Source organism: Hyperoodon ampullatus, assembly GCF_949752795.1.
Source record: "Hyperoodon ampullatus genome assembly, chromosome: 2".
Taxonomy (NCBI): Eukaryota; Metazoa; Chordata; class Mammalia; order Artiodactyla; family Ziphiidae; genus Hyperoodon; species Hyperoodon ampullatus.
Window position 1 is genome coordinate 110913444 of NC_136915.1, and position 14403 is coordinate 110927846.

Sequence of the window (14403 nt, forward strand, 5' to 3'; positions counted from 1 at the left end):
GAACTGCCTGTGCCTTAAATTCAGTCACTTCACCCAAGACCCCTTCCTGGTCAGCGTGGGGTCCTATAGGTCTGGCCACTTGCCTCAACATGGTACACACCTAGATGGCTCAAGCCACCCTAGCTTGAGCTCCCCGGGGGACTAAGTCCTTTGTTCAGACTGCGTCAGCTCAACTTCTCCCTCTACTGAATTTTGCTTCCTTCACTCCCCAACAGGTGTTAATCTAGAGGACACCCCCAGTAAACTTCCTGCACCTAGATCTCCAACTCAGTCTGTTTCACCAGGAACTCACCCCATGACAAGTATTTGAACACTTTTTGAGATTCGCTATGTGGAATGTTGCTCCTGTGCTCAGTTTCACAGAGCGTCATCATGGTGATGGTGGTGGTGTGGAAAGATGCAGTATTAAGTGAGCTTTCCATTTCAAGGACAGCAGGGATTGATAGCAAATCTGACAAATGGCAATTGCAAACAATACTAGTGCTTGACCTGTTACAGAGTTCTGGCAAGTGTGAGGTTGGATACAGATATTAGTGCAACTACTGATGACAGAATGCTCAATAGCAGGGATGGCTTTGTGTGGATGAAAGTAGTTAGTTGGCTTGGCAAGGCAGGTGAGCTCAAATAGGATGACAGAAACCAATTTCTCTGGTAAGGGTAGCAATAGACTCAGTGGTCTCATCTTTATCCTTCCTAAACTGCAAAATCTCGTATTTATTTGAGTGACTCTGGCACAATCCACTTGTCAACAGTTGGTCTTTTTTCCAGGAATGGACCTTGAACTTATGCAGAACTATCTACTTGCCTCATCTCCTATTCTGTAATTACCTATGAACTAGCCCCATATCTTAACCTTGGTCTGGAAACCAAGGTATTTTCTTTTTCAAAATTTCAGGAGCTGGTTGAAGAAATAAAACAGAAGTTCCCTTTTTAAACTTCTTTCATCCCAGCGTCATTTTCTCCAACAATTTCCCTTAGGCCTTATTCAGATCTCCTTAGAAAAGTAGACTCCACTGTGCTTATTTATACTGAGGGCTTTATTAGCATAACTAATAAGTTTTAAGACCATAAGGCATATCAACTTGTTGAGTAATTTGTCCATAGCAACTGTGGGCTGTAGCCTGCAAATGTATTCTCTTTTTTCCTTTTTAGCAGTGGCTCAAGAGGACATCCCACTTAGAGGTCCTGTCCCCAGTCTACTCAGTCCAGTAAACACCACCTAAAAAGAACACAACCTCTTTATTTTTCAGATACAAATATTTAGTTTGGATGATGAAAATGAGCTAGCTCTATCATTTATTGCAATGAATTCCAATGTAGGAAGAGGCTAAATAGATCTAGACTCTTTTGGTCTATTAATGTTTAGCTTATCAAATCTACAGCCTGGTACTTCTGGAGTAGGCCTGCCCCAGTAACGCTAGATGTGATAACCATTGAAGATGGCAAATATGGACAATTCAACGTATATTCAGTCTAGTCTGCTGTCGTTGTCTCCATATACTTTCTAAAATTCCAGTTTGTTTGGTCAGAGCTGGGAGTGATATCACGGTGCTGGCCCATCTTCGCTCCACCGCTCCTCTGATTCTGCTTTGCTGCTTTCGAGGTAGAACAGGTTCAGATGGTCTGGGAGCCTGTGGAGCTGGCAGCTTGCTGGGCTAACCAGTACTTATATCTTTTGGTCTTGGGCCTCTCAAAGTTCACCACAGACATAGGTACCCTCACAGTGTCAAGCCCATTTACCTGTACACAAAACAACAGGAATCTTCAGATCAGTGGGGCAGATACAAACTAACACCATCCAATCCCAGCTTTCTACCCAGTGAGAAAAAGGAGACAGGATGTGAAACACTCACCGTCACCTCACACCAGTACTCGCCCCTCTGTGTGATAGGCTCTTCTGGTAACTTTAATGCATGTGGGGCAACCACAACACCAAGCTGCAAAAAAAATCAATCACAGCCAAAGGGAGCTCTGTTTACATGGTTGCCACTCCAGGCAACCTCTAGATTTTCCTGTACATGCGTGAATAAAACTGGGGGGTTTACCCTGGCTGATCCCATGGAAAGGCACAAACCTCCATGAATAGTGGCAGAATAACTCAGTCCTAATTTCTCAGAAAGGGAGGTGGATTCACAAAGACAAACAGGGCTTGAGATCAAACTCACTTCACCCACAGAAGTAAAAATTCTCCAGTGAGTCACATTTCCCCAGGTTTTCCCTAGCTAGAGAAAATAAATGATCCCACCATCTTCTCCTATCAGTCTTCAGATTCTATGTGACCATCCTTAGTTATTTCCCTCCCACACCCCTGCAAACCAATCAAGAATGCTTTCCCTAAGTTGGACAGCCGCATGTAAATCAGCGAAGTTAGAACATTTCCTCACATCATACACAAAAATAAACTCAAAATGGCTTAAAGACTTAAAATATAAGACAGGACAACATAAAACTCCTAGAAGAGAACGTAGGCAAAACATTCTGACATAAATCGTACCAATGTTTTCCTAGGTCAGTATCCCAAGGCAATAGAAATAAAAGCAAAAGTAAACAACTGAGACCGTTTACGAGCTTTTGCACAGCAAAGGAAACCATAAGCAAAATGAAAAGACCACCTATGGACTGGGAGAAAATATTTGCAAATGAAGCTACTGACAAGGGCTTAATTTCCAAAATATACTAACAGCTCAAACAACTCAACAAAAATCAACCTAATCAAAAAAATGGGCAGAAGACCTAAATAGACATTTCTTCAAAGGAGACATACTAATGGCTGACAGGCACATGAAAAGATGCTCATCATTGCTAATTATTAGAGAAATGCAAATCAAAAGTACAATGAACTACCACCTCACACTGGTCAGAATGGCCATCATTAAAAAGTCTACAGATAACAAATGCTGGAGAGGGTGTGGAGAAAAGGGAACCTTTCTACACTGTTGATGGGAATGTAAATTGTACAGCCACTATGGAAGACAGTATGGAGGTTCCTTAAAAAACTAAAAATAGAGCTACCATATGATCCAGCAATCCCACTCCTGGGCATGTATCTGGACAAAACTATAATTCAAAAAGATACATGCACCTCTCTGTTCACAGAAGATCTATTCACAATAGCCAAGACATGGAAACAACCTAAATGTCCATCAACAGATGAATGGAAAAAGAAGATGTGGTATGTATATACAATGGAATACTACTCAGCCATAAAAAAGAATGAAATAATGCCATTTGCAACAACACAGATGGACCTAGAGATTATCATACTAAGTGAACTAAGAAAGACAAATGCCATATGATATCACTTATATGTGGAATCTAAAATATGACACAAATGATGTATGAAACAGGACTTCCCTGGTGGTGCAGTGGTTAAGAATCCACCTGCCAATGCAGGGGACATGGGTTTGAGCCCTGGTGTGGGAAGATCCCACATGCTGCGGAGCAACTAAGCCCATGCGCTACAACTACTGAGCCTGCACTCTAGAGCCCATAAGCCACAGCTGAGCCTGCGTGCCACAACTACTGAAGCCTGCACGCCTAGAGCCCGTGCTCCACAACGAGAAGCCACCGCAATGAGAAGCCTGTGCACTGCAACTAGAGAAAGCCTACGTGCAGCAACGAAGACCCAACGCAGCAAAAAATAAATAAATAAATAAATAAATAAATTTATATTAGAAAAAAGATCTATGAAACAGAAACAGACTCATAAACGTAGAGAACAGGCTTGTGGTTGCCAAGGGGCAGGTTGCATTGATTTACATGAGGCTGTCCAACTTAGGGAAAGCGTTCTTGATTGGTTTACACGGGTGTGGGAGGGAAATGACTTGTGCTGCCAGGTGGGGGAGGGATGGATTGGGAGTTTGGGATTAGCAGATGCAAACTATTATGTATAGAATGGATAAAAAACGAAGTCCTACTGTATAGCACAGGGAACTATATTCAATATCCTGTAAAAAACCACAATAAAAAAATATGAAAAAGGATGTATATATATGTATAACTGAATCACTTTGCTGTACAGCAGAAAATTAACACAACATTGTAAATCAACTATACTTCAATTTAAAAAAAAATGCTTTCCGTAACTCCAGCTGGATGATCATACCCTTTCCTAACAGAGGGATCAATCCTGGGGTAGCTTCTTCTTCCCAGGGGTAGTTTCCATCCTCAGGGGTATAGCAGTGTTTGGGAATACTCACATTTCTGAGGAAGTGGCGGGCAACTATTTCAGGGTTTAGCTCCCATTTGACATTGTTCTTCATCCCTACCTGCAGGTGACATCTTCTCAGAAATTTCACTGTCTGAGAGGAATTATACACAGAAGATAGGTTAGAGTTGTAATCAAAAGAGAGGAAACATGTTAGCAAGAGGCCAAGAGGCACACAGTCTGAGAGTTCAGGCAAAGCACAATTTCTGCCTCATAGCCAAGATAGGTGAGATGATGAATACAAAAGATAAAAATTCTCATTGTCTCAAGGCTGATATTATGGAAAGATGTTTTAGCGATGCTCTGGAAGGAAATGCTGCCTATACGTGGCTATTCCTAAGCAAGGAGAAACAGGCCATGTCAAAGTTAGGCTCATCAGGGACTTCCCTAGTGGCCCAGTGGGTAAGACTCCATGCTCCCAATGCAGGGGGCCCAGGTTCAATCCCTGGTCGGGGAACTAGATCCCACATGCACGCTGCAACTAAGACCTGGCGCAGCTGAAAGAAAAAATTAAAAAAAAATTTTAAAGTGTTTTTAAAAAAAAACCCAAAACCAAGGTTGGGCTCACCAATGGGGGCCGCTGGTATATCTCAGGATGGAATGATTTTCATAGACTGTTTTAACACAATATTCTGGCCCTTCAACCCTACCCCTACACCATAACGATTCCTCCCTGCTTACAGAACGAAGTATAAATTCATTAGCTGAGGATTAAAGATGTTTTGTAAATCATGCCCCAACCCTCTTTCCAGTAATATATTTCCTAATAGAAGTCCTCTGTTTTAGCTAGACTGGTCTACTTTCTATTTTAAAACATGCTTTAACTGAGATATCACCTCACACCTGTCAGAATGGCTATCATCAGAAAGAACACAAATAGGGCTTCCCTGGTGGCGCAGTGGTTGAGAGTCCGCCTGCCGATGCAGGGGAAACGGGTTCGTGCCCCGGTCTGGGAAGATCCCACATGCCACGGAGCGGCTGGGCCCGTGAGCCATGACCGCTGGGCCTGTGCGTCCGGAGCCTGTGCTCCGCAACGGGAGAGGCCACAACAGTGAGAGGCCCACATACCGCAAAAAAAAAAAAAAAAAAAAGAAAAGAAAGAACACAAATAACAAACGTTGGAGAGGATATGGAAGAAAGGGAACCCTCATACACTGTTGGTGGGAATGTAAGTTTGTGCAGCCACTGTGGAAAACAGTATAGCAGTTTCTCAAAAAACTAAAAATATGACCCAGCAATTCCACTCCTGGGTATATGTCCGAAAAAAAACCGCTAATTTGAAAAGATACGTGCACCCCAATGTTCACAGCCGCATTATTTACAATTGCCAAGATATAGAAGCAACCTAAGTGTCCATCAACAGATGAACTGATAAAGAAGGTGTAGTATATACGTGTATATACACACACACACACACAAATATGTATGTGCATACACATACACACACAATGGAATACTAAGCCATAAAGAAGAACAAAATCTTGCCATTTGCAACAACAAGGATGGACTTGGAGGGCATTATGCTAAGTGAAGTAAGTCAGAGAAAGACAAATATTGTATGATAACTTATATGTGGAATCTAAAAAATACAACAAACCAGTGAATATAACAAAAAAACAGATGCACAGATATAGAGTGTAAGACAGGCTACAAGGATGTATTCTACAACATGGGGAATATAGCCAATATTTTATAACTGTAAATGAAGTGTAACCTTTAAAAATTGCATAAATTTTAAAAAAAAATTAAACAACAATAACAACGTGCCTTAACTATCTACTTTTTCTCCCTTAAGAATACCTTTCCCACCCTCCTGGTCTATCCAAAGCCTACTCATCCCATAAGGCCTAATTCAATCCCATCTGAAAAAAATCCTTTCCCAATCACCCTAATCCATTTTGGTCCATGTCACTCATAATTTACTGCCTTGAGTTGATCACTTTCTCATGTGTCTGTTTTCTCTCCAACTTGTCTGTAAACAACCCCGAAGGCAGAGTCCTCATCTCACTTTTCCATGGGTCCCCTGATACCCAGGTTGGGGCCTCCCTCAATAAACTAGAGCACTTCACCCAACAGGTCAGGATACCCTAGGATATCTCAATACCAGTTATGGTAGCCACAACACTTCCCCTTGCCCCTACCTTGTGCTTGAAATCAGGAGACTTCAAGGAAATCAAGAAGCCTTTCAGGAAGAGGTTGGTGACTTTGTAGGTGACCAATAAATAAAGATTTTCTGTGTTTCTACTCACCGTCTCACCTGCCTTGGTCTGGATCTTCTCTAATTTTCCTTCTTGTCTCAGCTAGAAAAGAAAGTTACAGATGAAAAAAAAAAAGAAAAATGAGTTTGTGGTAACTAATAACAAACTCTTGCTATGCTCGGCATAGGCTGGGCTTCTGAATTCCTGTTCTTCTAGCCCCTACTTCATTTGAAAATGAAGTAGGGACTAGAAGAAGTTGCTAGAGGTAATCTTAAGGTTTTAATTCCTCCAAGTCCCTCTGCCGTCTTCTGGGCTCACCAATTTCTCCTCTTCAAACAACTTCCTGTTTTCAGGAGATGCATATACAGCCAGTCCTTGAGGAAGTAGTCGATTACGGCCTACAGATTTTTTCACTGAGACCAGGTCACCTCGGACTCCAAGTTCTGCCAACAGAGAACAGAGACACTGGATCAGAATTATCGAGCAGTCCCTAAAAAAGATGATCAAAGGAAAAAAAGACCTCTTATTCTCTCACAGTGCTTATTCTTCCTAGAAGAAATATTAGTATTCACTAGGACAACATTTAAGAGATTTCTAATTCATTTCTTTAGGACCGGATTTAGAAACTGAATATTCCCTGTACAAAGTGAAGCACTGTCCCATCACGGGATTTCAGTATCTGTGGCGCATACTGTCAGGCCTCTTTCTCCCCACACACTGTTAATGATGCTGCTGCATTCATGTTCTGATTTTCTATGTAGGAGGCCAATGTCACCATCACAGTACTTTTTATGGCTTCCTCTTCTCAAATATGAGCTGGTCATTCCCCCAAAGTAATGAAAGGGCAGAAAAAAGCTGATGCCAAACAGGACCAGCTTGAGACAGGAAGCACCTCTGCCTGGGCCTTACCGTCCACCGACTGCGTGAGGATGAGCTCCAGGTTGTCTTTGGGCCGGTGTTTCGTGTCCTCCGCCAGCTTGTAGACGCGGTGCCGCCGGTGCAGGCGCGGCTTCCGGCCCTCTCCCGCTAGCGGCACCTTCCACCAGCGCTCCACAATGACCGTGCCCTGGCGGCCGGGGGAGCGAGAGGGTGAGCGAGTCTCCAAGGAGAAGCCTCCTCCTCTGACCGCCGGCCCCTCAAGGAGAGCCCACCACCCGCAGGCCGGGGCCCCACCAGGTCTCAACGCGCCCCAGTCAAGGAGCCCCAGAACGCACACCCGGCCCTCACCCGACTGTGAGACAGGCTGAAGTCGCGCTCCGAGCCGGAGGTGCCCCCTTCAAGTCGCGGCCGGAGGAGCTCCCAAACCCCTCCTCGCACCAGCCGCTCAGTGCCCGCCCGCAGCAGAGCTCTGCCTGGGGCCGCCGCCATGTTCTCGGGCGCGGAAGGAGGCGTAGAAGGCCCCCAGCGCCGGCGGCAGGAAAGGCCCCCACCGGGTGCCCGCGGCGCGCCTGAGCCGGCGAGGCTCTGTCCAAGCTGAGCCCGGGGGAAGCCCGAGGAAAGCCCGGGCCCGGATTGGGCTGTGACTTGGCTGCCTCGAGACCAGAGATCTGGGATGAATGCTCCACGATTCAGCATTCCTCTACTCCCTTCTCCCAATTTCTTTTCGGGGGAGGGACACCCATAGCCACTGACACGGGGAAAGACACCCTCTCCCTCTTGGCTTCACTTTGTCTTTAAGATGGGGGCTTCGACTGAGCTCTAGTAGCTCTCTGAGGGCACTTCCAATTCTGACATTCTGTGATAACTGGATGCTGAGGGGAGAGGGTGCTGCTCTCATTTTTCCTTACTTCAAACCTGCCTAAAAGTGGTGGAAGGATGGGATCCTCTGGAAAACTTGCAAGCCCCAGGAAGTCGTCTAATCCTTAATCGTGACACTGCAGTATTTAGGCTCATGTTTAAAGAATTCTAAATCACAAGGGAGACGGTTCCCTCCGTGGAGGGTCTCAGTACTGGGGAGTAAACCATATAAATGGAGTGAATAGGGTCTGTTTGGCAGAAGAGAGTTATGGAAAGATGCTCTATACATCATGTTATTTGACACATAAACAGCCTTTGACCAGTAGTCCCTCCTCCTAATTACACTTTCTTAGCTTCCAGGACACCAATTTGTTTTTATTTCCTTCCTACTTCACTATTTTCCTTCACAGTCTCCTTTGCTGATTTCTCTTTTATTCCCCACTTCTCAGAGGACCCCCAGGACTCAGTTTTTGGATCTTTACTCTAATCAATGTACACACTCTTGGTGATCCCATTCAGTCTCATGGCTTAACGTACCATTTATACGCCAATGACTTCAAATTTCTGTCTTCACCCTAGTCTTCTAAACTCCAGACATGAATACCCAACTGCCTGTCATGTTCCCCTTATATGTCTAATGGACAATTCAAAGTTAACATGCTCCAAACTAAATCCATCTCTATACCTTGCCCCATAGTGCCTCACCTGCAGCCTTTCCCCTCTCAGTTGATGGTAACTCCATTCTTTCAGTTCTTGGACACAACTTCTCTCCTATGCCAGGAAATCCTGTAGGTGCTACCTTTATACTGTTTCCAGAATCCAGCCACATCCCGTCACCTCCAATGCTCCACCCTGGAATAAGACACTATCTTTCTCCTGGATTACTGCAATAGTCTCCTAACAAACATCGTTTAAAGCTCTACAGTTTATTTACAACAGTCAGAATCTTTCTAAAAACACAAGTCAGATCATGCCTCTTCTACCCAAAACCTGCAATGACTTCCCCCTTTACTCAGAGTAAAAGAAAAAGGCCAGACAATGGTCTATAAGGCCCTACAATGATCTGGCCTCATTAGCTCTCTTCTTTTTCTACTCTTCCTATAGCTTATACTACTCCACCCACAGTGGACTCCTGGCTGTTTGTGGAAAACATGTGACACATTCTCCTTAGGGGTTTTGCACTGGCTGTTGCTTTGAAACAGAATGCTTTTACCCTCAGATGTTCGCTTGGCCTAAATCCTTCACCCCCTTCAGGTCTTTGATTAAATGTCACCTTTTCAATGAGGCCTATTTAGATCACCCTATTTATTACTGCAACTGCCCCACCTCCTTCACACTCCTGATCCTTCTTTATTCTACTCTATTTTCCTCCATAGCAGCTATCATCTAACATATGAAATAATTTTCTTGTGCTTAGTGTTTAGGTTTGTTCTTTCACTGTCAGAAGTTCCATGGGGCAGGGGATCTTTGTTTTGTTTACTGTGTATCCTAAGCTCATAGTAGGCCCTCAATAAATATTTGTTAAATGGATGAATAAATGAATATGCAGCGGTCTCAAACTGGTGGCCCCAGAACCAAATTTTACTCACCATGTTGATTTTTTTTTTTTTCGGTACACAGGCCTCTCACCGTTGTGGCCTCTCCCGTTGTGGAGCACAGGCTCCGGACGCGCAGGCTCAGCGGCCATGGCTCACAGGCCCAGCCGCTCCGCGGCATGTGGGATCTTCCCGGACCGGGGCATGAACCCGTGTCCCCTGCATCGGCAGGCGGACTCTCAACCACTGCGCCACCAGGGAAGCCCCCATGTTGATTTTTTTAATCAACAATTTTTATTTAAGTTAGTAGCCAGTATTTTTTTTTAATTTGAGAAATTTATCACAAAAATCTATCCAGTGTCTGTTGAAAAATCATATGATCTGGTACCACTGAGTCTGCATTCCTGCATGGCAGCTGTTTGGAGCTATTGTGTCGGCTTTTTTTTAGGGTGTGAGCTTTTCACTTGGCTTCAGCCCCGCCCAGCAGCTCCACTAATTTCCATTAGTTGTCCAGGCCCCTGGAGGCATTTAGTTTGCAATTCCTACCGTATAAGAGAATGAGAAAGTTCAACAACGGGTAGCACCACTGGCTTATTAAAGGTAGGGATGATAATAAAAATATTTAACTGATAGGAACCAGGAACCAACCAGTCAGGTCAGATGCTGGATCAGGGCCTTAGAAGCTTCCTGCAGTGTCAGACCCCAACCCTTTAGTTGCTGAAGTGTGTGTTTGCACATGCACATGCCAGAGAGGAGCCCACATTGTGTGGGCACAAGTGGTCAGCCAGGGCTGTTTACCAACCACTACAGAAGCCAAAGTATTTTAACTTCTGGTGTAGCTGTGAAGTGCATACTAGTTGAACAGGAGCCTTGGGGCTACCTAAGGGGGTAATGGGGTAGGGAGCAGCAGAGAGGAGTCCTGAGGTGACGTAAGGGCTGACGCTTTGTCCATGTCATAGTGCTCACCGTGTCACAATGGCACCAGTTGCCTGAACCTCTGCCACCCATCCCTGAACCTCACTTTGCCTTGGGGAGGCACTGAACTAAGAAACTGCCTTGTAACAGGTCGTGCCCCTCTATCTACTCCCTTTCTTATATCAAGAGGGGAAAAACACGGAACTACCTCTACCCGATCTGGTCACCATACGCCTATTACCTTTACTGTTACAAATACCGGATCATCCTCCGGGAGAAGATGCTGCCTTGTTATAAAAGGTACTTGTTTTCATCTCTACTTGTAGTTGTTTATATACACTGTAAAGAAAAAAGAATTCGAAAGAACTTCCCAAGTGGCAAAAGATGATTAATAGCCAAAATAGGGTAGAAGGCTGGCATGGAGCTTCATAAACTTTTTCTATCTGGCTGGCTTGGGAAAATGGAAACAGATAGGTTGGTTCACATAAGATACAGAAGATGGTGCCAGAGCCTGGCCCTGTGTACCTGGAAGTTAAGAGTCTTTCCCCGTCTCAGACTCAGAAGTAAACTAATTTGGACCTCTTTTTCCCAATCAGCATCACTTATAAGGAACAGGGGGACTTGACACTCCGACCCCGTTGCTGCCTTCAGTGCTCCTGAGTCCCTAGTGGGCCTTCAGGGGGGCAGAAGCAGCGAGCAGGGTGATCAAGACCAGCTTAAAGAACTGTATTCGGTAAGTGGACTGGGAGCTGGTGCTGTGACATGGCAGCCCCTTGCTGTAATGATATCTTGCAAAGGGACGTTAGCTAGTTGTAAAATAAATCATAAGAAGCTAGAGCTAGATGAGACTTCGGAGTTCATGTGTAAAAGCTACTTTATAGACAAGGATTCTGGTCCAGAGATCTTAAGGCAAGGTCCTAGGGCTGGTGGTGAAAAGCAGGATGGGAAGAGAAAGTGGAAAGAAAGATAGACTATATTAAGACATAAAGCTGTTTAGATGCTAAGCTAAGTTCTGGGACTAGAACCCAGAACTTCTGCCCTTGCCTTTGTATCATATCTCAATAACATGCCTGGGTATGAGCTATGCATTTTAAATAAGAAATGGGGGAATTTAGAGAAAACTTATATGATGGAAAAAAAGTAGAGTATTATCAGTGAGACAGTAAATAGATGGCACAGCTTTGTTTAAAGAATAAACTCTCTGATGTAAATGTAAGTTTCTGAATGGTTAGAGCACACCGAGTGAGGTCAGCAGGCAGTAATACTCCGTTGACTCCAGATTCCAAATTATTTGTATCAAAGAGAACTCCATGATAGGAACAGAGTTAGGTCCCAGGACTAAGGGATATTGAGTAAGACCTTGGCTCCACTTCTCCCAGGCTCTCCATCAGCCCCTGCCTTGCTTCCACAGACACACCCAAACTGGCCTGAGATATGACTTGAGGGTTAGGTGAGCACAGAGATAGGAGACTATTACTCTTATTTTTACTCCTTTTCTAGGCTGGGAATCTGACGGTGCTGGCTACTGACCCCCTGCTTCACCAGGACCCAGTGCAGTTAGACTTCCACTTCCGCCTCACCCCCCAGACCTCTGCCCATTGGCACGGCCTTCTTTGCGACCACAGACTCTTCCTAGATATCCCATACCGGGCCTTGGATCAAGGCAGCAGGGAAAGGTGACTGAGCCTGTACGGGGGAGAGGGGAGGAAAGAGGTTAGGGGATTTCGCTCTTATGTCATAATCAGGTAGTGGGCATGCTAACCAGTGAGGGCTTGTTCAGGAGCTGGATACACTCAAACCACTGAACAAGCCTGTGAGTTGAGCCAGGATCTGGGGTTCAAAGGATAACAGCCCATGGGAGGTTGCTAAACTGATTCAGAAACACAAGTGGGAATCCATACATAGTTGAAAGGAAGTGCTCTCTAGCTGTTTGTCTTTATTATAGAGTGGCCCCTTCACCCCAAGCCCCTTCCACGGCATGGGTGTCAGTCCAGTAGTGTATAATCCCTTGGCTTCAGAGAAAAAATCTATCAAAACTAGTTTAGCAACTTTCATGTCCTGGCTTGGGTCAGGAAAAACTGAGTAATAAGACTTCTTCTGCTGCAAGTAGGCATCTTTCTGGATTTTGAGTTTGCTGAACATTACATTGACCATTCTCCCTCTGGTCCCTAGTTTGACTGCAACACTGGAGTATGTGGAGGAGAAGACCAACGTGGATTCTGTGCTTGTAAACTTCCAAAACAACCGGAACGACAGAGGTGGGGATCTGCTCTGTCCTTCCTGGCCCTTTGTGCTGAAGCAGCTGACAAGTGACTTTTCCTTCATAGACTTTCTTCCCCTCACTCTTTAAAAAAGGGCATGCTCAGGCAGTTCAGGGATTCAACACCCACCCCCTACTCCCCGCCAAGGAAATGAAGGCATCTAGCATTCCGTTCATTCAAGTCATAACTAGACTACGAGGAAGGCCTGCACATAGATTTCAGAATCTAGACTGAAGGAGCACTGGTGAAATTACAAAGAAGCCATTCAAGGGATCTGGCTGGTAGGACAGAAAGGATCTCAAGTGTATTAAACACCTATAGAGTGAAAGGGTCAGGCATTAGGCCAGGAGGATAGGAATATAATTAACCAGATGCTAGGCACACGTTACAGAAACTACACCTCCTCCCTCAAGAAGTTTATACTTCATTGGATAAAAGACAAAGATGGTCAAGAGTTTACTATACCTTCCCGGTATAGTAAACTCCAGCCAGGTTAGAGTCTAGGTTTAGTTTGACTCCAAAGCACATCATCCCAGTGCCTGCACTACACTGTTTCCCACACCCCCCAGGTCATTCCCTACTGGAAGAAGCCAAGGCTGGGGGAACAGCTGTACTGAGTTTCAGAGTGTTCTAATTTCCTCTCTCTTTTCACAGGTGCCCTGCTACGGGCCTTCAGCTACATGGGCTTTGAAGTGGTCAAACCAGATCACCCGGCCCTTCCTTCCTGGAACAATGTCATCTTTATGGTGTATCCCCTTGAAAGGGACCTAGGCCACCTGCCCAGTGAAACTCCCTGAACATGCTTATTCCTACTCTGTGAAGGGCTGGGAGCCTTGATAAATGAGAACCAGGGGCCCAGGATGTAATTCAGAACACCTTCCATCTTAGGAACAAAGGGTAGTTCAATCCTCAAGTGTTCACTGTTTCTTTGAGCCTTACAGAGCTGAATTAACTGTAGGATAGATAAACATTTGATGACTGAAAAGATCAAAGGGGCCTGAGCCAGAGAGAGAAAGGACCCAAGGATTTTCAGTTTTTGCCTTCCCCCATTTATTCTAACCATCTGAGCACCTGCCAGGAGCAAAACCAAGCACTAGGGAATTCAGGAAGACTTAAGCCTTACTGGGAGACTTTCATCCATATATTTTGGTTCAAATTGGAGACAAGTGCTATTTCCTTCTCTCTGATGTGGAGGAAATCAGAGAAGGTACATGGTTCCTGTGGCATTGGCTCAAGGGGAGGAGCATCCCAGGAAGCAGGAAAAGTAGAGAGTTATATTGGAATAGGGAACCCATCAGAATGCAATGTAAACTGACAAGGCTTAAAGGCCATATTAAAGGAACAGGCTTTCATACACAGTAACAAACTACAGTTAAGAATGAGACACTACTCATTTTCCAGAGCAAGAAGTCCTATGAATGATTTCTATCAGGGGGCCTCTCAAGAGTAAAGGCTGATAACAAGGTCCTACTGTATAGCACAGGGAACTATACTCAATATCCTGTGATAAACCATAATGGCAAAGAATATATAAAAAAAGAATGTGTATA

At 44.7% G+C, this 14403-nt stretch overlaps 2 protein-coding genes across 2 annotated transcripts; one reads left to right on the forward strand and one right to left on the reverse strand.

The window, feature by feature from the left end:
* Positions 1 to 1220: 1220 nt before the first annotated feature.
* On the reverse strand, positions 1221 to 7773 carry MRPL9 (mitochondrial ribosomal protein L9; the record flags this gene model as incomplete). Its single annotated transcript, XM_079697063.1, has 7 exons — positions 1221 to 1740; positions 1854 to 1937; positions 4200 to 4301; positions 6457 to 6507; positions 6724 to 6848; positions 7315 to 7471; positions 7633 to 7773. 7 exons carry the CDS (start codon positions 7771 to 7773, stop codon positions 1615 to 1617), a joined length of 786 nt encoding a protein of 261 aa, XP_079553189.1. The 3' UTR covers positions 1221 to 1614.
* Positions 7461 to 13650, forward strand: OAZ3 (ornithine decarboxylase antizyme 3; the record flags this gene model as incomplete). Its single annotated transcript, XM_079697064.1, is given in 7 exon segments — positions 7461 to 7494; positions 11189 to 11191; positions 11194 to 11249; positions 11251 to 11325; positions 12093 to 12268; positions 12765 to 12850; positions 13508 to 13650. Coding segments are annotated over 7 exon segments (573 nt in total).
* Positions 13651 to 14403: the final 753 nt, after the last annotated feature.